The 23,197-nt window shown below is 36.7% G+C and overlaps 1 protein-coding gene across 2 annotated transcripts; it reads left to right on the plus strand.

The window, feature by feature from the left end:
* Positions 1–1,331: 1,331 nt before the first annotated feature.
* On the plus strand, positions 1,332–20,397 carry LOC123554594 (uncharacterized). 2 transcript variants are annotated; one of them, XM_045344848.2, is made up of 7 exons: positions 1,332–1,418; positions 9,077–9,128; positions 9,827–9,853; positions 11,467–11,603; positions 16,230–16,382; positions 18,715–18,761; positions 20,300–20,397. In XM_045344848.2, the coding sequence occupies exons 2-7, from the start codon at positions 9,079–9,081 to the stop codon at positions 20,342–20,344; spliced, it is 459 nt and encodes a 152-aa protein (XP_045200783.1). In that variant the 5' UTR covers positions 1,332–1,418; positions 9,077–9,078; the 3' UTR covers positions 20,345–20,397. The 2 variants fall into 2 exon arrangements, with proteins under 2 accessions (XP_045200783.1, XP_045200789.1); XM_045344854.2 differs by having other exon boundaries at positions 1,342–1,418; positions 11,470–11,603.
* Positions 20,398–23,197: the final 2,800 nt, after the last annotated feature.

A 23,197-nucleotide genomic window follows, 5' to 3' on the forward strand; every position in this document is an offset into this window, starting at 1 on the left:
TTATTGATATGTACATGTTTTAAATCTTTCAAAGATTAAAACTATAATCTACACATCTAAAAGAGAGATCTTTAATAATTTCGTATGATCTTTTGGGAAATGTCGTACTTTTTTCATCCCATGATCTTAAGCACATTTATAAGTTAGGCAATGGAGTGATATTGAACATAGTTTGAGTGATTTCGAAAAGTTAGGAAACACATGTATTTGGTCTAGGTATTGTAGTATTTCAATATGAACCATGAATGTGTAATTATGAAAGTTGACCAAAATAAAACAGTTTCTCTAGAAATATAATTGTTTTGTCAGTAGTTTTGATGATACAATTTAACACAAGAGGATAGTTTCAAACTTTTCATTTTCAAAAACTTACTAAATGTAGACAAAAATATATTGTAACCGGCTTTAGCAAAATAATGCAAAGAAGTTGAAACATCCGGTATACTGTATATTTTACAAAATTCAATGAGTCGACCAATCCTTGACCTATGGATAGTAAGACTTCGGAATTCTTTTTGTCAAATTACAAAATGTAGTACATGAACTCGAATGAAGAAATAATGCTCTTTTGAACTGCGTTTCATTAAGTAAATTATAACTCTCCGAATTATTTTAGTTTGCAAAAACGAAATTTTCGCAAACTCGATTACCTTTCATATTTAGTTTTCCTTGACTTTAACAAACATTAACTGTCCATGTTATATATGCGAAATGTGCTGGACACGAAATTAAAGTTGGTCCTCGCCCCATTGAAGGTTGCCGCACACTTAAATATACGGGAGTGTAACCATATGTCTTTTAATCAATATTTGGTTTAAAGGGCAAGGAATGCCTGACAAATTTAATGTGAAAGCCATCTTCAAATCTTTCATAATGCTGAAAGAATTTTTAAAATCTGACCACTGTTGAAAAAGATATGGCAGTTTGAAATTAAAGAAAATGGCTGATCATGGAGCCGGCCATTTTAATGTGTATATGGCGTCTTTGACACATAAATTCTGAATTCTTTATTTAGCAAATATGACCACGTTCATACAGTTCAAATATTAATCTAGACATTTAATAAATCTGCCATTTTTTTGTTGCAATGGAAATTAATGGCCGCCATTTTGATCAAATATTTATTCTCATAAATTTCTCATTCCTTTGCCGATCGTTGCATTTCACCTTACATTAATATTTTACAGAACCGTTGGTTGCATTGTTCAATATCTTTGTGTATAACCCTACAAACGTTCACTATCATTTGTTGACCTAATCTAAAAATCCAGGGCAATTTTCACCTGATCATGAAAGGAGCATATGGAATGTGCTTGACGTTGTAAGTATTTATATAACCTAACTCGTTATCAGTTAGATATTGCCCACTTTCTTACAGATCTCTGGTGATTTTAGTTAGAGTTCAGCATTCGTAACAGGTTTGATTTTTTTTATTATTCTACTGCAGTTAAGTTGCGTTTATATATATTTTTATGTAATTATGAAACTTGTACTTTCTGATGTTAGGCCGTGAGATTGTATCGATAGAGAGACTGTAACTGACTTTAAGACGTAAATATATATTATATCAAAATCCCAATCCGAAATATATAGCTGATCGCAGTATGGATGTATATGGATGTATACTACCGCTTAAAACTGACATTTCTTAACAAATGAATGTCATACATAACATTAGATTTGTTTATGCATTTATATAAGTTAAGTTCATTTGATGAGAATTTTCATCATTTAAAGTTTGCGACTAAAAAGGAATAATTTTAGTTGAGGATGCGTATGTTTACTAGGACCTGCAAGATAGTTTGTCACCATGTGTTTACTAGCACCTGCAAGATTGTGTGTCACCATGTGTTTACTAGCACCTGCAAGATAGTGTGTCACCATGTGTTTACTAGCACCTGCAAGATAGTGTGTCACCATGTGTTTACAAGCACATGTAAGATTGTGTGTCACCATGTGTTTACTAGCACCTGCAAGATAGTGTGTCACCATGTGTTTACTAGCACCTGCAAGATAGTGTGTCACCATGTGTTTACTAGCACCTGCAAGATAGTGTGTCACCATGTGTTTACTAGCACCTGTAAGATTGTGTGTCACCATGTGTTTACTAGCACCTGCAAGATTGTGTGTCACCATGTGTTTACTACCACCTGCACGATAGTGTGTCACCATGTGTTTACAAGCACCTGCAAGATAGTGTGTCATAAAGTTACTGAACTTTACAATGATGTTTTAGCTCATCCGAGCACAAATTGCTTATGGTGAGGTATTGTGGTCACGCTGTGTCCGTCGTCAATGCGTCCGTCAAGTCGTTCGTCGTCAACAATTGTGTTTAAACGACATCTCCTCCAAAACCACTGTGTGGATTTTGATGAAATTTGGCCTGGATATTCCTTGGATGGTCTTTTATCACGGTTCTGCTTGGTTGCACATAGGGGCCGCTAGAGCTAACCTTAGAAAAATCTTCAAACGGCATCTTCTTCTATACTAATGGTCCGATTTGAAATGTTTTCACACAAAGTTTCCTTCTGTCACCATCTACCAAGCTTGTTCAAATTATAGACATGGCCGCCAGGGGGCGTGGTCACTTTTCCCTATATGTATATATTGGAAATTTAAAAAAATCTTCTTGTGTTAAACTGCTGGCCCGATTTTTAAATTTTACACAAAACTAATGGTCCTTGTGTGACGCTGTACCAAGATTGTTCAAATTATTTTGATTTGTCAAAAATATGTCCGCCAAAGGGCGTGGTCACTTTTCCCTATAGGCATATGGAAAATTTGAAAATCTTCTTGTGCCAAACTGCTGGCCTGATTTTAAAATAATTTTACACAAATGGTCGTTGTGTGACCCTCTACCACCAAGATTGTTCAAGTTATTCTGATTCTTCAAAAAAAAATGGCTGCCAGGGGGCGTGGTCACTTTTCCCTATATGTATATAGTGTGAATTTCTTGTGTAGAACCCGCCCGCTTAACTCAATAGGGAGAGCACAGATCTACGGATCTCAGGGTCGTGAGTTTGAGCCCTGGGCGAGGTGTATGTTCTCCGCGACTATTTGATAAAAGTTGTAAGATACAGCACTGGATGCTACCATCTTCATCATCAGGTGGGTTCCACATTCACCGGACGCTTCGGCGCTTACCCACAGCGTTCTTCTATGGTGCGCCGACCGAAAGTGACCAGTTTCCAACCTAGAGATAGTAAGCTTCTGCTACACCTGTCCCATCTGCCAAGTTTCGGTGGTTGTCTGTCTCTTGTCTATGCTTGGCCACCAATCCACAGTTCATCCCTCTTCCGCCAGATCCACAATGAGGCGGCTTCAGTCTCTCGGGTAATAGGCGATAGCGCTCTCTTACGTAACTGTCCGGTAATCCCAGTCTACTGAATGTGCTCCACAGTGATTGTGCCGGAAATCCTCGGCAGCTCACCTCCACAGGAAAACACCATGACCTCCAACCTCTCTCCATGCAGCTGTCTGTGAGAGCCTGGTACTTTGTGAGCTTTCTATCAAAACTCTCCTCAATCCTTCCTTCCCATGGTACTGTCAGTGCCACCATGACGACTTGCTTCGTTGAAGCTGACCATAGTACGACGTCTGGTCTCAGGTTGGTTACGGTGATGTCCGGTGGGAACTTGAGCTGTTTCTTCAGGTCTGCATCTAGTTTCCAGTCACTGGCGTTGCCTGGGATCCCACTAGCACTCTTGGCTCCTCTGCCCTCTTGTCCAGCTCTGACGAAGGAAATGAATGATGGACCTTTATTAACCGTTTTCTGTGCACGTTTTCTGTGCACGCCTTGCCTGGTCCAAGTGCTCTGCTATGGATGACAAAACCTTGTCGTGGCGCCATTTGTATCTGCCATCTGACAGGGCTGTCCTGCACGAACTCAGTGCGTGCTCCAGGTTCGCTGGTCTGCCACAGAGGTTATAGTCTGGACTCCCTGATAGGCCCCACTGTGTCTGAAATCATTCGTCCTGAGGACGACTCCTCCACCTCTGATTCATGTGGGGAAGTTGGCAGTTACTGCGGAGAACAGGTTTGTACTGGTACAGAATCCAGGAACCAGGAACACTGGTTAGGTTAACTGCCCGCCGTAACATAACTGAAATACTGTTGAAAAACGGCTTTAAACCCCACACAAACAATTTTCTTGTATAAAACTGTTAGTCCGATTTTACAATAATTTCACACAAATTGTCCTTGTCTGACCGTCTACAAATATTGTTAAACTTTTTCTGATTCATTAAAAAAACAAGGGTTTGACTCTCAACCATAATTGACCAAATTATTGCCCTGAGATAAAAAAAAAATGGCCACGCCCCTGTGTGTGACATGTACTTACTATAGCCTTATACACTGTATGGTAACTACACCGGTAGCCGTGTGTTTGGATCTGTCCAATATGGCCGCTCAAATAAAAAAACCAATGGAACTTCATGTAAGTTCTTGAAGATATTTACTACGCCTTGCTATGTTTCGTTACCAAACTTTGTTCAGTAATCGTGGTAATGTCTAAAGAACTAATCGCCGGACTGATATGGCGGTCGGAATCATATTTAGCATAGATATATCTTATTAACTCATGGAAATTGTCCAGTTTTCGGTCAGATGTTCCAAAATTTCATTTTTATTACCTGTTAAATTGAAATATTTGGACTAAATGGATGTAAATATACTTTAAGATAATCTATAGTATAAGTATGCATAAACTGTGATATGTACAAAACACCTAAGATTCAAAAGGACACAAAACGTATTGTGTAGTAAAAACATGAATGTAACGGTTTGGATAACAAGTGTACACCGGTTTGGATGACTTAATCTCCTTGGATGTTTGCGGTTTGGACTAACACTTTTAACTGCTAATTTTGAATTTTAGATTATTTTAAATATATATTCTTATAAAATAGGGATGTATACTTTAAAGAAATACACTCATATGTTGATCAATATGAAGGCTGTTACTGTTAACAATTTTAAAAATCAATAATTTTTGACATATTGCAGATGACCATGAAAAAAATGTGTTAAAACTGAGTAAATGATCAATGCATGCTGAAGACTGCTTCAGTTCGGTAGACATTGACGCACACCTCACAAGTGATATATGCGTTAGAACTTGCCCAAATGAACATCCTCGTGGAAGCCGTACTCCATGATCTGCCGGAAATACGACAGGTTTAATATATAGTGTTTAATTAACACACGACTTGTACACCTTATCACCTTCCTGTATGTGCTAACAAGTTTATACCCTAGTGGTGATTTTGTCAATGACAGTTCCAAGGTGACGCCCAGATGAGTGTTTGTTTCTTTCTGCTACTTTACAAATCTAATACATTATAGTATGTCTATATTTTGAGAATAGTTTAAATAATGCACACATCCATACATACACTGACGTACGGTTCAGTTTCAAGAGGTTTTGTTAGCACATACAGGAAGGTGATAAGGTGTACAAGTCGTGTGTTAATTAAACACTATATATTAAACCTGTCGTATTTCCGGCAGATCATGGAGTACGGCTTCCACGAGGATGTTCATTTGGGCAAGTTCTAACGCATATATCACTTGTGAGGTGTGCGTCAATGTCTACCGAACTGAAGCAGTCTTCAGCATGCATTGATCATTTACTCAGTTTTAACACATTTTTTTCATGGTCATCTGCAATATGTCAAAAATTATTGATTTTTAAAATTGTTAACAGTAACAGCCTTCATATTGATCAACATATGAGTGTATTTCTTTAAAGTATACATCCCTATTTTATAAGAATATATATTTAAAATAATCTAAAATTCAAAATTAGCAGTTAAAAGTGTTAGTCCAAACCGCAAACATCCAAGGAGATTAAGTCATCCAAACCGGTGTACACTTGTTATCCAAACCGTTACATTCATCGTTGTAATTCCTATTAAAAATGTTTCCCATTTTAAAATTTCTTTTCTCAAGTGTAGCAGTGAAATTTTCCAGTCTTAAACACCATGGGAGAGGAATGGCCACAAAAAGCAATGGTCAACATCAATCTTCGTTGGAAATTCAAACGCACATGCCTAGTTCTACATAAGACAGGCTGAAAGTGCATGAATACATAATATTGTTAATTAAGCAAGATAGTTAGTTAAATTGTTAGGCCCCATTAAAAGCTTTTTTTCCTGTCTTCTGATCTTACATTTCAAAACAGAGCTTTTAAAAGGAATGATTCACTTATTTGGTTACTCAATATAGCGGCACAATGAATTAGCAGGAGATTCTTGAAGCATGTGCACTGCATGTTGGATCATTAGAGTAAATAAGTGTTTGAAGTTTCGTTCCATTATGAAGTTCTTGCTTACATACCAAATAGTACTCGAGTACCAAAGCTAAACCAGTATTTCTTAGCTAAAGGAAGAATGAATATAAAGTCAGACTTGCAGACTCTTACTTTGGATGTTAGATCATCACGGTGAAAGTAGGTCACTAGGTCAATGTCAAGGTCAAAGTATTTTTCGAAACACAAAACTATGCGTGTGGTCCAAATTTGAAAGCTGTAGGTTGAGAAATGTGAAAGTAGGTCACTAGGTCAAAATCAAGGTCAAATTTCATTTCAGAACACAAAACTATGCATGTGATCCAAATTTGAAGCCTGTACCTTCAAAAATGTGAAAGTAGGTCACTAGGTCAATGTCAAGGTCAAAGTTTTTTTCAGTGCTCAAAACTATGTATGTGTTCAAAATTTGAAGGCTGTAGCTACATGAATGTGAAAGTAGGTCACTAGGTCAAAATCAAGGTCAACATATGTCAAGGTTCATCTTGCCACTCAAAACTATACATGTGGTCCAAATTTGAATATTGTAGGTTATTGATAAGAACATTTTAAAAGCTTTCCCCTATATAAGTCTATATGAACCATGTGACCCCCGGGGCGGGGCCATATTTGACCCTAGGGGTATAATTTGAACAAACTTGATAGAGAACCACAAGATGATGCTACATTACAAATATCAAAGCCCTAGGCATTGTGGTTTGGACAAGAAGATTTTCAAAGTTTTTCCCTATATAAGTCTATGTAAACCATTTGACCCCCAGGGTGGGGCCATATTTGACCCTAGGGGAATAATTTGAACAATCTTAGTAGAAGACCACTAGATGATGTCGCATACAAAATATCAAAGCCCTAGGCCCTGTGGTTTTGGACAAGAGGTTTTTCAAAGTTTTTCCCTATATAAGTCTATATAAACCATGTGACCCCCAGGGCGGGGCCATATTTGACCCCAGTAAAATAATTTGAATCACCTTGGTAGAGGACCACTAGATGATGCTACCAACCAAATATCAAAGCCCTAGGCTCTGTGGTTTTGGACAAGAAGATTTTCAAATTTTTCCCTATATAAATCTATGTAAATTATAAAAATAAACAAAGGGCCATAAGTCACTCAAAAAATGTTGAACCGGTCTGATTTTCAGGGGAACACAACTAGGGTACCAATACATCATTCTGACAAAGTTTTGTCAAAATCCCCCAAGTAGTTTCTGAGGAGATGCGATAACGAGAAATTGTTAACGGACGGACGGACAGAAGGACGAGGGACCACGGACGTAGAGTGATTTGAATAGCCCACCATTTGATGATGGTGGGCTAATTAACAAAGAGCATGCCGAAGCTGACGAACGGATGTGAACAATAGCCTTTCGTATTCTTCAAGTAGTCGAGCTAAATAATCTTTTGGAATGGTGAAACAAAACTAATGTTTTAAGGGATTGCTTGTAAGTTGGTACAAACGTTATTATTAGTATTATTATTATTTTGGGCCTTTTTTCTAAGCATTTACTAATTTCTCTTCTAAACAAGCAGTTGACAGACAGGATAAACAAATGAGTATTTATCAAGAAAAGAAATCAAATTACCCTGGAGACGGCAGATGGCAGGGCTTCAAAAACGAACGAATTTGATATCTAACCAACCTGACACTCAAACGTACTTACGCTGCTTTTTGTTAAAGTCGTTTTATCGTACATATCAGGTTATATAGTGATTCATTTTGAAAATGTTCTCGGAAATAAATTCGTTATAAAACCTAACACATTATTATGCATCGGTAACAAAAATAATTACAGTTGGTGAAGTGTTCGTTTATACACAGTTCTTCCTTTTACCTTAGATATTTAGTTTTATAAACTTCAGTTTATTTCTTTCTTTAGATTTTACGCAGTCCTTACAAAAAGTTACCTCTGATATCCCAGAAATAATTGAAGGAGATAGATGTGGTTTTATCAACTTTGATACCGGTCTATCGTGTAGGAATGTGAATTAAGTTGCGATCCAAATCGGTGCATACACTTATTCCAAACCGTTAACAGTTTTTCATTTACTTCCAAGTATCCAAACCGTTACACACTTGATACATGTGATTGACTTTGGATGGTACTTTTTCGCAAACATACTATACTTTTAGTTTAGAGACCGATGACAAGATATGTGAAAATGTTTCTTCTTTCTTCTTAACTCATTTTTCTGACGATACAGTTACAAGAGTTTTGATAAGATCATTTAAAAGTTTCGTTTTCGCTTCTTGATTGCCATAATCTGCACGTTTTTATCACTTACTAACTTGAACTGACATGATTTGATCTTTTTATATCGAATAACTTGCACCTTAGAATGAAAACTAAAAACACAGTAATTTTTTATGTATAAAGATTTGTTAAATCGTACAAAATATCGAAACTTACGTGATATTTTTGACATTTTTTGCTCGGGAGAGGCCATATTGGACAGATCCAAACACACGGCTACCGGTGTAGTTACCATACAGTGTTATATATAAGAAACTTTGAAAATCTTGTTTTCTGAATCAATAATAGCTAGACAGCCTTGATATAAAGCGTATGATACCAGAGTTTTGCTCTCTATACCGTAAGTGTTCAAACTTTTGCCTTAGGTTAAAAAATGTGTGTGACATGTATATGATATAGACTAGCATAGAAGAAACCTAACTCTGTACTTGTACCATTACGTATACAAACACACTTGAAGCCTTGTACACAGGTGAGCGCTCTAGGGTCAATACTCTCGTGTTTTCTTTTTCTTTTTCAGGCATGAAAACTCTGTGGTCAGGTCTTCTTTTTGCTGCTTGTACCAGTGTCGTGTAAGCCCTTTGAACTTAATGCATTTGCCGTAAAGATTTTTGTCTTAAAGCAGCATGCCTCCAGATTTGGCTAAAAAATAATCTTTCTTTCAAATTTAAGTTTGGTCATATTATGAACATAAGAATATGAATTTTTGTTTCTATTATATTTTAAAAGTTCCAAATCAAGAAAAAAAAGATGACCGCGTCGGGAATCGAACCCCGGACCGCCGCGGCAATAAAGACATTTTCCCGTCGTAGTAACCAATAGCGCTATAGCTGAAGTAGTAAAGAGAATAGAATAATGACTTCAAAATATAGATATTTATAATGGAGACTCTCCAGCATACCTGGAGTAAAAGCGTGACAGACGCTATTCGATTTTCATCGCAAAAAGTAGTAAAAACAACAAATTCTCATGTGTTTCCGTAACACAAAATTTGTCAGTAATTAAGTTTTAAAGCCTTCTTAAGAAATATAGCATTTATTTCAAGATATCTAAAAAAGAAATTTTTGTTGCCGAACGATCTGGAGGCATGCTGCTTTAAAATGAGTGTAATGAAAATAAAAGCAAACTTGTAAAAATACTAATTTCTGTGTAATTATCAATGGTAGCCGATATGGTATATATTTTTTGACAAATTTTCTTACGCAAGAAACGGGCTAGACACAAGGCACAAAATATATAACAACATAAATATCTCAACATTTTATTTCAGACTAGGGGCAACAACTATGGGACCTGGGTAAGTGATTTTCTCGCTACAGCCAGCTAATAAGAACATTTCTGCGTCAAAGAAGTCAAACCTGTCTGTAAAGACCACCCTTCGGGAATGAAAAAAATGTCATGTCATTGTTGACAGGTGGTCACTAAACACAGGTAAATTTACATAAACAGCCGGATCGTCCAAGTAGTTCTCTTTAACTTGATCAGTTCTTATCCAATATCCACCAAACTTGGTCAGAATGTCAACATCCCGGGAAAGTTCGATAAACAGCCGGATCGTCCAAGTAGTTCTCTTTAACTTGAGCAGTTCTTATCCAATATCCACCAAACTTGGTCAGAATGTTAACATCCCGGGAAAGTTCGATAAACAGCCGGATCGTCCAAGTAGTTCTCTTTAACTTGAGCAGTTCTTATCCAATATTCACCAAACTTGGTCAGAATGTTAACATCCCGGGAAAGTTCGATAAACAGCCGGATCGTCCAAGTAGTTCTCTTTAACTTGAGCAGTTCTTATCCAATATCCACCAAACTTGGTCAGAATGTTAACATCCCGGGAAAGTTCGATAAACAGCCGGATCGTCCAAGTAGTTCTCTTTAACTTGAGCAGTTCTTATCCTATGTTCACCAAACTTGGTCATTATGCTGAATTGCATTATATCTCGGCCAAGATCGATACCTAGTCAGAACCTCTCAGTAGCTCTGGAGTTATGCCCCTCGAATAACTCAAAATTGCGAATGTTGACAGTTTCCGCTCTCTGACCGGAGCAGTTTTTTTGTCCAATGTTCACCAGACTTGGTAATAATATTTATGGGCATAATATCTCGCGCAAGTTTGATGACCACTAGATAATATCACTTCCCTTTAGCTTTTTTTGGGATAGTTTTAATGTGTATTTGTGATTCTTCCTGCATTACGGTCGTATTTTGTGACAGTTTCGCATTCTTATTTGATTCTGTGAAAATTGACAAGCCTGTTTCACTAAGTAAATTGTGGTGAGCAGTTGTGCCACGTTCCTTCAATATCTCTCGATGTATGTCAAAGTTAGAGTTGTATTGACCTCTCTCACGTGTGTTCCAATGGTCCTGCTTGACTGAATCTAGGGCCGTTAGATTTTCAAGGTCGAAAGGCCAAGGTCGGATGAGCGATTGAGTTCCATCATGACTACCTTTGAAATAATATTGTCCATTTGTCACAAAATATTTTTTTGGAAATCATGAGATTTTTATTAATACTGTTTTGCGTTGGATGTGTACATATCCAACGCATTTTGATACTGCAATTTTGTAAACTACCAAATTTCGTTGAGTGTAACGCAATTTGGTAGTGACTACCAAAACTCGGCCGAATTTTGGTAGTGACTACCAAAACGCGTTGCTACCAATCTGACGTGCAACATAGGTTTTACAGCAGTTGTCTTTAATCGAGGGTGGTCTTTAGCACAGGTTTCACTGTAAAAGTGATTTTAATAATTTTTATTCTGAATTAAACGCACGAAATATCAATGGGAAAAAATACCGTTTCTAAATAAGTACAATGTACATGCATTTACAATTGCAAATACTTCTCAATATGTCAATCATCTATCTTTTTTTTTATTTACTTGATTTTCTGTCACTGCTTTTTTTCTACAGTAGCATGCCCCATATCCCAACTGGTGCAGTCCTTGAAAAACTGGTGAATGAGAGTTTTAAGAACGTGGACAGTGACAAAGATGGTCTCATTGAGCCGTATGAGTTCGATACACTGATAATTGTGGCCGACAGTGATGGTAAGATTGTAAACTATAACGATGCAATACGGTAAAGATGTGTCCAAGTTTTATAAATCCGGACGATTAAAATCATTAAAACTTCGATAAGAAAATGCAAAGGGAAATGACCACAACTCGATTTATAATTATCCGTGCTCTTGAAATATTGATGAGAAAATGCAGAGCGAAATAGCCATAACTCTGTCTTGAATATTTCTTGAATGGACTCCAGTTCTGAAATTGATTTTACTTTTAACTCTACAGAGAATTTAAAGGAAGGTGACTATTAGGAGAAATTCAGGTTAAAATAGTTGTAATATTACCGTGAATAATAACCAAGTTGATCAGTTGTTGTGTGACTGTGACTTTTATGCTGCAATGGGAAAGGCAAGGGTTTTTTTTATATGTTAATTCCGTCTGCTAGGGTTTCTTAAATCATTCAAAGAAGTGAAAGAATTTTCAAAATCGGCTTAAAAATGAGAAAGTTGAGCATTTAAATATTTGATCAAAATGACGGCCATTTTATGTCCATGGCAACAAAAACAAACAAACAAAAAAAAAAAAAAAAAAAAAAAAAACCAAAAAAAACCAAAAATTGGCGGATTTGTTAAATTTCTAGATACATATTTGAACTGCATTTATCTATTTCTGTAAAGTGATTTCTCTACTTTTTCCTGCTATAATGAAAAAAATACGTGCATGTTTTACATCTTACACTCAAGAAACATTATATAAATATCATGGCAGCGTGTGTGACATTGATATTGTCAACCCGAGGGCAAAATGTCACCCGAGGCGAAAGCCGAGTGGTGACATTCTGTTTCGAGGGTTGACAATATCAATATCGCACACGCTGTCATATGATATTTATTTTATTATTAAGCACACAAAAAAGTTTAAAAAAAGTTTTTAATTCATTTTTCTTGTAATTGTGTCTATATGAGAGGGTCGGAGGGATGTATGACATTATATAAATATCATATGGCAGCGTGTGTGACATTGATATTGTCAACCCGAGGGCAGAATGTCACACGAGGCGAAAGGTGAAATTCATTTCAAGTTTGGATCTTTTCTAAAGCAAACTCTTCGTCATTCTGCATCAATCATCCTTCACGTTTATTTTATTAATAAATAATTTGTATTATATGTTACTGTTGTACTTTCAAGTCTGTTAAGTGTGGTAGTCTCTCGTTACAAACAGACTTAAACATCCATTAGGTTCATAAAAAGGAAGAACAGCATTTTTTTTTATTTTTCGGCTTTACAAGGGCGCTGACAATATTTTAAATCATTATACCTCACTTTTGTCTACAATGGTAAAATCCCATTACCCGAAAGAGATATTTTGTCTATCAGAAACATTTTCAACCTTTTTGACACGTGACCTAGCGAAAGTGACTGTCAGGTCATGTGACCGTGCTGATATTTTGAATATCATATAAGAGCAAATAACTGCTTCAATTTTTTGGCCAAATGATTGCCTCCCTTGTACACAATGTCATATTGTAATGATGTAACTATTCAATGTGTAAACAGGTGATTACCGCGCAAAAGATGAAACTGTCAGATATATTTTCAACAAATGACATTACTGCCTGAGCTCCACAAACATAAAGTATAGATATGAATATAAGTGAATCATAATTGAGCTCATCAAAAGCCAAGTAAATTTTTTTTTTAAAGTATTTATTCGAGAAATATTCCAGAATTTGTGTCTCGGAAAAACTCAGGTATTCTAAATGTCAAACTCAACACAGTGTTACTTCCCCTTACCGGTACATTTACAGCCATTCACAGCCACCACATACAAACTGGGCTGAATTTCAGTCGAGTTATATTTTTCATTATCTCAATTTTGTTGTACAAAGTGTTTATCTCATTAGTTAAATGTTATATTTTGCTTGTAAAACGAGAAAAAAAAAAAATCACTAAAAAATAAGGTAGTAATACAAATTCTAACATAGTGTTACTTCCCGTTATCGGTACAGTGAATGATTGTTTGACAATATTCCCAGGGGTGGCGAAATCTGACGTTTTGCTTGTCCATTTTTGTCAACTGCTATTTAGTATTTGTCCGTATCATAGTTATATAGTAAATTCTGGTCAAATTTCACTTGTCCATACAAGCTTTGGGACAACCTGGGCAATATGGACAGTTGAATTTGCCGCCCCTGGTTCCTGCGCGGAGGTTGGCAAAATTTTTATTAACATCTTGTAACTCCAGATACGCACGTAAAGATCAAAGTAATAAGTGAATGCACCATCTTACGTCACATACTACTGTTCATGAATGTTACAAACATGTGTAGTTGGTGACAAAATAAAAGAATTATGGCAGTTAAGGAAAATATTGAAGGGCAAGACACAATAACCATGCACTATTACTAAATACCTGAAATTTTGCGTATGTGTAACTTTGAATACTAAGTATATCGGGTAAAATGGATATTTATTTGTCTCAGTGTAAGAAGGTTGTAATTAGCCGGATATGCCTCCGTATAGGCTAGTATAGCGCCATTTTCATGCTTATATTAAATGCCATTTTCATACCAAACATAAGCTTTAAATGCTTCCAAGTTTTGTTTCTGGATAAAATGAAAGTGAAAGTAGGTATTTCCTTATGTCTACCTAGCGGTTTTATCACGTGTCTGAGTCATATGACTAAGGCGATATCATTGGGTACATTTAAGTAGTGAATAATAACTTCGAAATATAGATATTTATAATCGAGACAGTTTACCTGGAGTAAAAGCGTGACAAACGCTTTTCAATTTTCATCGTAAGAAGTAGTAAAAATAGCAAATTCTTAAGTGTTTCCGTAACAGAAAGTTTTCAGTAATTAAGTTTTAAAGCCTTCTTAAGAAATATAGCATTTATTTCAAGATATCTAAAACAAATATATTTTTTTTTGTTGTCGAACGATCTGGAGGCATGCTGCTTTAAAAAAACAATGATTAGCATTCCCCGCCTTTCACTTCTTGCAAGACTGCCCTCGTCTTGAAGGTATGTCTAGCGCTATTGGTTACGACGACGGGAAAATGTCTTTATTGCCGCGGCGGTCCGGGGTTCGATTCCCGACGCGGTCATTCTTTTTTCTTGATTTTGAACTTTTAAATTAAGTTGGAAACAAAAATTCATATTCTAATGTTCATAATATGATCAGACTTCAATTTGAAAGAAAGATTATTTCTTAGCCAAATCTGGAGGCATGCTGCTTTAACAAGAGACATTCAATACTTTCTAACCTTAAGCCCTTGTGCCTCTATGTGCAAGGGAGGAATCCGTATGTGGAACAGTCCTGCCAAGTCTAGAGGAGGCAGAAACATCGTTTTAAGAAAATATGAAGGAACGGACTGATGGTGGTACTTAAACTAAATGCTAAATATCCTCGTTGATTGCTTCATGAAATAGAAGATATATCCATTATATCTATGCGGCGCCTAAAAGTCAAAGCTACTTTGTCAAACATGTTTACAGTCAGACTAAACATTCTTAATGTGTTTTCACTCTACCAAAACAAGGCTTACAGTAAAAGAAAATGGCCAGAGAACGTGGGTAGTTGAAGTAGAACCATCAGTTTTGGCAAATAGGCACAACTACATGAATCGACACGTATATTATAACATGCAGAAAAGTGTCATATTTACAGGGGGAAAAGGCTAAATTATGTCAAAAATCAAGACACATTGCATTTGAGCGCGAAACCTTGCATTGACCTTTTTTGTCTTTAAACGTATCTGATTGTAAAGACAATATAGCTAAAGAATAGGCTTTGCGCTACAACACTGGCATATTTATTTCAGGAAATGTGAAGCAAAAACCCACTTACCTGTCAAAAATATGTCTGCAAAGTGTATTTTCTGTTTAAATTTCCGCCATTTTTGTTACAACGATACATTTCGCTTACTTAATCCTTACAGCCTTTACAGCATACACTATACGTCCTCCCCTGTTTAATGATTGATGGAAATTAGAGAAAGTGCAGAGCACAAACACCATTATCTAACTCTATCTTGAATAAACTTTATCCTTATTGTTCTTTCGTTTCTAAATGTTTGCAGTAACTTTCCATTCGAAGGGAATTCAAAGAAACATTAGATTCTATATGAACCGCGCCATGGGAAAACCAACATAGTGGCTTTGCGACCAGCATGGATCCAGACCAGCCTGCGCATCCACGCAGTCTGGTCAGGATCCATGCTGTTCGCTAACAGTTTCTCTAATTGCAATAGGTATTGACAGCGAACAGCATGGATCCTGACCAGACTGCGCGGATGCGCAGGCTGGTCTGGATCCATGCTGGTCGCAAAGCCACTATGTTGGTTTTCCCATGGCGCGGCTCATATAACTTTACATAACTAAACATAAAGATAAATGGTATGACTGCCTCTCATACCGAACTCCTATCGACTGTAAGAAAGAACATAATTTCAAATAAGTAAGCTGCAAGGTCTCGTCTTGCAATAACCGTTACTGTTCGATCTTCTTAATTATGTGGATAGAAAAGCCCATTGATCTTTATCCAGGCCAAATAATCTCTCACGCAGAGTTGTCGTTTTTCAACGTGTGACACTCTGGGTATGTTATGCAGTACATTATCGTGTTAAACAGACCATTGGAATAATCTTACCATGTACATTTTAGACAATGGGTGCATGACACTTGACGAATACAAAAAATTCTCTGCTGGGACACCTGAAATTGCCACCAAAATTTACAAGCATTTTGATCCCGATAACTCAGACTGCCTTACTGTTGACAAGGTGTTTGGCGAGTTTGCAGCTATGGACGTTAACCGTGAGTACATCTCAACATTGTATTCGTCACAATTATACTGAGCCGTTTTGAGCGCCCTGGTACTGCCCATGTGTCTTTGCTCATAAATGAATACATACTAAATTGTCAGAAGTTATATAGACCAGAAATTGTTATGGATTTTTCATGTGACCACTCAGCCTAAAAGGTAACTAATGGGTGAATAGTGTGCTTGGTATTTTATCATACCATTACGCTTTAATATAGGAAATATTACTCCATTCTACACGTTTTACAAGTAGATCAATGAAATATGTATTTCTTAATTCTGAAAGTTATTGTTTCTAGCAAAAATAACTATATTTCCCTTTCATGTTTAACATAACTTTTAGCTCAACTGGTCATTTTCCTTGACTATTGAAATAACTGTCACAAATGTGATTCATGTCTTCACCTGGACTTTGTCGACATATAGAGCAAAACAACACAAGACCTTAATCCGGGAAATTAAAGAGCAATTTTAAAAAAATGCACCACTAGGTATTAATATCAATAATTGCTGAAAGTCTGAATAAATTATATGAAATATAATGAATGAGGAATTCAGGTCACAAGCATTTCTCTATATATCATATAGAGTGCCAGCTATATTGTAAAAACGGCGTTCCATAAATGCGATAAGTCAATCGCATATCGGTAAAAAATCACGTGAAATCACCCAGTCTCCATGTGCTACATTATTACTTGTTGCATTCCAATATACCTGCGTTCTCCAGGCCGCAGGTAATGATAGACACCCATGATACGGGTTACCCGTCAACGCCAGCATTATAATCGTCTCTGTTGGATGTACGCACGTGAATTGTGTGTTCAATATACTAACTAAAGTTTAGGGTTAGGTTTAATATAGGTTTAATGAAGTACGTTCAATGCGTGCGTACACTCAATGCGGGGGAATTAATGCCGACCTACATGCCAAACATCTGATATGATCCAAATACCTCGATATACTTTGCCATATTACAAAATGATCCTCACTCCTCACTCAACTAACGTACATCAGCAAATATATCGCGTGTAGGGCGCAAATTACTTTCAACTGAGTTCATTGCCATGTGCTAATCTTCGGGCGGAATGGCATGTTCGTGGCGTTTTAGCGGCTGTTCCGTCTAAAAAAAAAAAGCACGCTCGAACGCCAAGAACATGATCCGAGAACACTGTTCGCGCACCTTTTACGGGGAGCACCAGGAACACGGTTCGAGAACACTCAACAAATTGGCGGCGGAAAAAATGTTCTGCACTTTTGTCCTTTCTTTTGTTTTGGTTACAGAAGTCAAAATACAAGTTAGCAACAAAGAATCACCGAGCAGTCCACAGTTTCAGTGTCACAGATATCCCCTAGCATTTGATGCGTCGAAAGGATGGGCGCAGCCATCTTGACTGTTCTTGGTTGGAAGTTCTTGGCTTTTTTGCGATTCCAATTAAGAACACGGTTCTCCAATATCTCGCACCGACACTTGAGTTATCAAGAACTTCCGTCGGAAGAAGCCTATAATGTTTAATGTTTATTGGCAACCACGGGTATAACATTTAAAGAACGCAGTTATTAATAATTTCTGTAGCATTACGATATTCTGAGCTCTCCAACAGTTGGCATAAATCTTCTTATTTGGCATGCTGTACTATGACTATCGCCAATGTATCGTGGGTTGAGTCTAGGTCTGCTTCTTATCTTTTTGACCGTTTTTCGCTACAAAACCCCCAACGTCTGTTTGGGAACGAATTTTTACTCCAGAATGCATCGTTAGTATCAGTTGCACCATACGAGAAGTTGTAGTATCTTCTGAAACATCAGCAGAAGGTGATTAGATTGAACAAACTAGTCATATAAAATGTGATATCTAGCGGACGCAGTTGTTCAGTGGTAGTACTGTCGGACTACGAAACCAGGGATCGTACGTTGGAGCTCTCGCTCCTCCAACTAAATATTTAAACATTTGGATAAGAATCTCATGTATGGGTCATGTACACCTAGTACACACTAAAGAACCAGGGAAGCTTCTGGAGTCATAGTTATCTCGTCTGTATTATGCACTATCCTCCCACTAAAATTACTTACAATCTTCTGGAGGAGTCGTCCGTATGGATTAGCGATGGCGACTGTAAATAAACATACTCCAATCAAACATTTATAAGATAACTTATAGCAACGCTGTAAGATATATGATATTTATTTATTACCTCTTGTTACAGTCGTTACGCAGTTTTTCCAAACCGTAAGTCGAAACTTGATCCAAGAAACGTAGAAGTTATATACTTGTATTTATAACATTATTTTCATGACACCATAATAATCCTTTAAACATTATTTCAGACAACAATAAGGTGACACCACAGGAATTCAAACAGTACTATATAAACGTAAGTCGATTTTAAATGTGCTTATGTGTATACGGCACACTTTTTATGTTATACTAGCTGTGACTTTCCAGCTTTTGATGGTGAAGGAAGACCCACATTCCACTACCCCTCCAGGCATTGTTTCAGACACGTGCGGGCACCTTAGTAGAACCAAGAACCTTCCGTAACCCATCTGGACTGCTTCATCGCATCAAAACATTCTTCAGCCACGACAAACGATGTTTCGAACAAATAGTGACAAGTGAGTCGGAGTTAGTGACTTTAACTACTATGTCACAGAGGCACCAAGGCTATTTTTAAATTATTTTAAACTATTACCAAATGTAAGTAAGTCAGGTCCTTTTTGTACACTATAGACCTTTTTACGAAAGCTATCGGTTGCTATGCTATTTCACGGATGTTTTGATTTTAACGCGCATGTGCTCTTTACGTGTGGCAAAAGAACGCTCAACAATAAGGAAACCTACATAAAATGTTCATATTTCGAATTGTTTTGCCACTATAAAGATGATTTCAGTCAAGTAATTTATTATACAGTATGCTTTGATTAAAGACGTGTATGTATTTCTAATTATATCTTACCTGAAAAGCCTGCCTTATTCTTATTTTCGTCAGAAAATAACAAGCATTTCCAATCTATTTCCACACATCATACAAATATAAAACTTATTCCTTACATTTAAAAATTTCATAATTTCTTTCATTTTATCTATTTTTTCCACAACTTCAAATAGTTGTTTTATATATTTTTCTCCGACTTGAATGACATCTACATACTTAGGGGTCGCGGCTCCATGTCACTGAAGTTGCTGTTTTAAAGTAACATATCGGAAATTATTACGTAACTATTATGCAAATGACATGATAAAACATAGGTCACCTAGGTAATCAAGACCCTAACTTAATTTCGAGGATGTCTCCTAATTAGAGCGGATCATAAAAGTTACTGTTCAAAGCATATATAAGATGGCTTTGATGTGACATACTTTAATGCCTTCGGCCGCCAATGCCATAATAAGAACGCACTCGGATTAATATATCACGTGGCGGAGCTGTTTTGTGAATTTAAAATAAATATTTCAAGTGATATATAGATCTTTAAAATCTATAAGAATATACTTTAGAACTTTAATGGACATTTCCTATTAAAACGACGAATTTGTAGTTACAAAAAAAAATCTAAATTCGTAAGATATGAATCAAATCAAGCACTATAACTACATACTGAAGGAAAAAACCTTATATAAATCTCTATTTTTTTTTATCTCTTATGTTTATATGCTGGATCATTTTCATATCGAAAATGCATCGTGCGCAGAAGTCATTACCCGTAAATTAATAGAATAATTATGATAAACTTGAATCTCGCTTCAGCTGAAACAAAGCAATGTCATGATAAGAGAATGATTGTTACAGCTTTCAATAATTATTTCTACAGTTTATTGTCGTCCGTTTTGCAATTTACCATGTTGAATAGAATTTTCAGATAGTTGTATGTTTGGAAGATATTTAATACATTACTTTTTTGTCTGTTTCAGTTGCTGACACTGTTGTTTGGACAGCAACAGCAAACGGTTGGTTAGGCAGCATGGACTTGTCGAATTCGTAAAAGAAATAAAAATTAGAGAAAAGTGTTGAGATTTGTTTTTGTTATAATTACTGTAACAGCTTTACTCAGCTCGTTGGTTCTGTAACCCGGATAGTAAGAATTACTTCCCTTGATTTATTTCTCGCCATTTGTAGTTTTAGTAACAATCAGAAGCATTGATCTCTCTTTCGATAAGGTCTGTATACTTTATAAACTACTTTCTTCTACCAAAATAATAAAGTTTTGTAGTATAAATTCATACATTAAAATGTATAGAGCTGTTGTAAGAAACAAATAGTGCAAATCGCCGTACTTTGATATAACGATCATTAAAACAATCTAACTAAAGTATTTGATCTTCTAAACGAAGATCTGAGAATGACCCATTCACATCACAGGGGTCCGGCTCATGCCTAGGTCCAGGCCCTGCCCTATAAAAAAAAACAAGGGATATCATTTCACTCAGTAAAGCAAAGTTCTATGTCCCTTCGGTTTTTCGCTTGCTGTATTTTTTCTTAATAAATATTTTCTAAAACTACATATGCCATTTGTTGTCTATTAAATTCCTCGCACGATGGTACCAAACTTTCTCACAAGCGTGCTAGCAAACGCGAGAAAACTGCATCCGAACTTTCAACAATGTTCCGAAATTCTGTAGTCGACGGAGACCGTGTCCAAACTGAAGCAACGAATGAACTCCACTATTATAATAGACAACAAATGGCATATATAGTTTAAGAAAATATCTATTAAGAAAAAATACAGCAAGGGAAAAACCGAAGTAACATAGAACTTTGCTCTAGGTGAAATGATTTCCCTTGTGTTTTCTTATAGGGTAGGACCTGGACCTAGGCATGAGCCGAACCCCTGTGATTCACATTCGTCTTCTGTATATTTTGGATTTCCGAAATTGCTATTTTCACATTCGCAAATCTATTTTTATTTGAACCAGTCAGACGACTTGTTTCAACAAGCATTTGACTGAAGCATAAAAATAGCGTCGAATGTCAAAGGGTGGGAAAATTGTGCAGTCAGTCCGGAGCTCGAACCCGGGATCGCTCGCTTACAGGCCGAGTGCCCTACCGACTGAGCTCTGGTCATATGCTGTTTCTTCTCATAGTTGGTCTCTGGTCATATGCTGTCTCATCTCATAGTTGGTCTCTGGTTATATGCTGTGTCTGCTCACATTTGGTCTCTGGTCATATGTTGACTCTGCTCACAGTTGGTCTCTGGTCATATGCTGTCTCTTCTCATAGTTGGTCTCTTGTCATATGCTGTCTCATCTCATAGTTGGTCTCTGGTCATATGCTGTGTCTGCTCACATTTGGTCTCTGGTCATATGCTGTCTCATCTCATAGTTGGTCTCTGGTTATATGCTGTGTCTGCTCACATTTGGTCTCTGGTCATATGTTGACTCTGCTCACAGTTGGTCTCTGGTCATATGCTGTTTCTTCTCATAGTTGGTCTCTTGTCATATGCTGTCTCATCTCATAGTTGGTCTCTGGTCATATGCTGTCTCATCTCATAGTTGGTCTCTGGTCATATGCTGTGTCTGCTCACATTTGGTCTCTGGTTATATGCTGTCTCTGCTCACTGTTGGTTTTAGTCATACGCTGTCTCTTCTCATAGTTGGTCCCTAGTCATATGCTGTCTCTGCTTACATTTGGTTTATGTTCATGAGCAATTAAATTTACATGGTAAGCATTAATCAGACAAGTATCAATTATTAGTAAAGATATTTATATAAGGAAGGTTACTTACAAGGTTTTCATAGCATAAAAGTGACATGCATACGAGAAAAATCAGCAGAAACAAAAACAACAACAACAGATATAAGCAATAGAAACACGACAGAGTATATTAGTAATAGGTTAGGTGGGGTGTCAATGTTTTATAGATAAAATCGGGGGATCATTATTTTATAAGGGGTGTCAGTATTATATAGAAAAGGGGTCATTATTCTATATAAAATAATGACCGGGGGTCATTATTCTATGGGGGTCAGTTTACAACGTTACACCGGCGGTCTGACACCTTACGTGACCAAGTCCGTACCATGACATATGATTTCTCTTTAAACACGATGGCATAGTCGCGATGTGGTCGTCATAAGAATTGTAAGTATGAAAAACCCAGGCTAAATATAGATTTTTAAACTTCTACTTTTACATACAAGATGTTGCAAGTAATGCTCTGACTGGCTAGCGGAAGGGTCGTCAGAATGAGGCTATCACTAGCACGTCTTCAGATCCAATGTTCGTAGCGTTTATTGGAGATGTACCTTAGATTGAAATTGCTCATTGAAATATGAAACGGTCTTTAAACGCTTAATGAGAATAATGTTGATACAGTTAACCCATAAGAAATTAGAATGATTGTCACATGATGTTGGTCATTTAAATAAGACAGAACTGCTCGAGAAATCAGACGGTTCCTAGACTGTGTGATATGCCCAATTACTAACAAAAAAGATATTTGACTTCCCACTGTGTCACTTTCTTACACGAATATCTTCACATCAGACCGGTGCAATACCAGATCTTTACAAATATATGGCAAAATACGACTTACATGCGCAGGTCCTAGGATAGTACAGTATGGGCCCATGAGTCATATAGTAATACACTTAAATATATAACAGCTATTATGTTTTCTAAGGAAAAAAATGCCAAAAAGGCTTTTGTATAAAGACTTTTGTATAAAGATAATTGTAATATATTTAAGAGTATATGGCTCATGGACCCATACTGTATACTAGGTACGCTACTGCCACCAGTGATTACATGTACATCTAGATCTAGTAGAATATGCTCAACTAGAAGGTTTCCAAAAATACAAATGGAAATCA

Source organism: Mercenaria mercenaria, chromosome 15 (genome assembly GCF_021730395.1).
Source record: "Mercenaria mercenaria strain notata chromosome 15, MADL_Memer_1, whole genome shotgun sequence".
Classification (NCBI taxonomy): domain Eukaryota; kingdom Metazoa; phylum Mollusca; class Bivalvia; order Venerida; family Veneridae; genus Mercenaria; species Mercenaria mercenaria.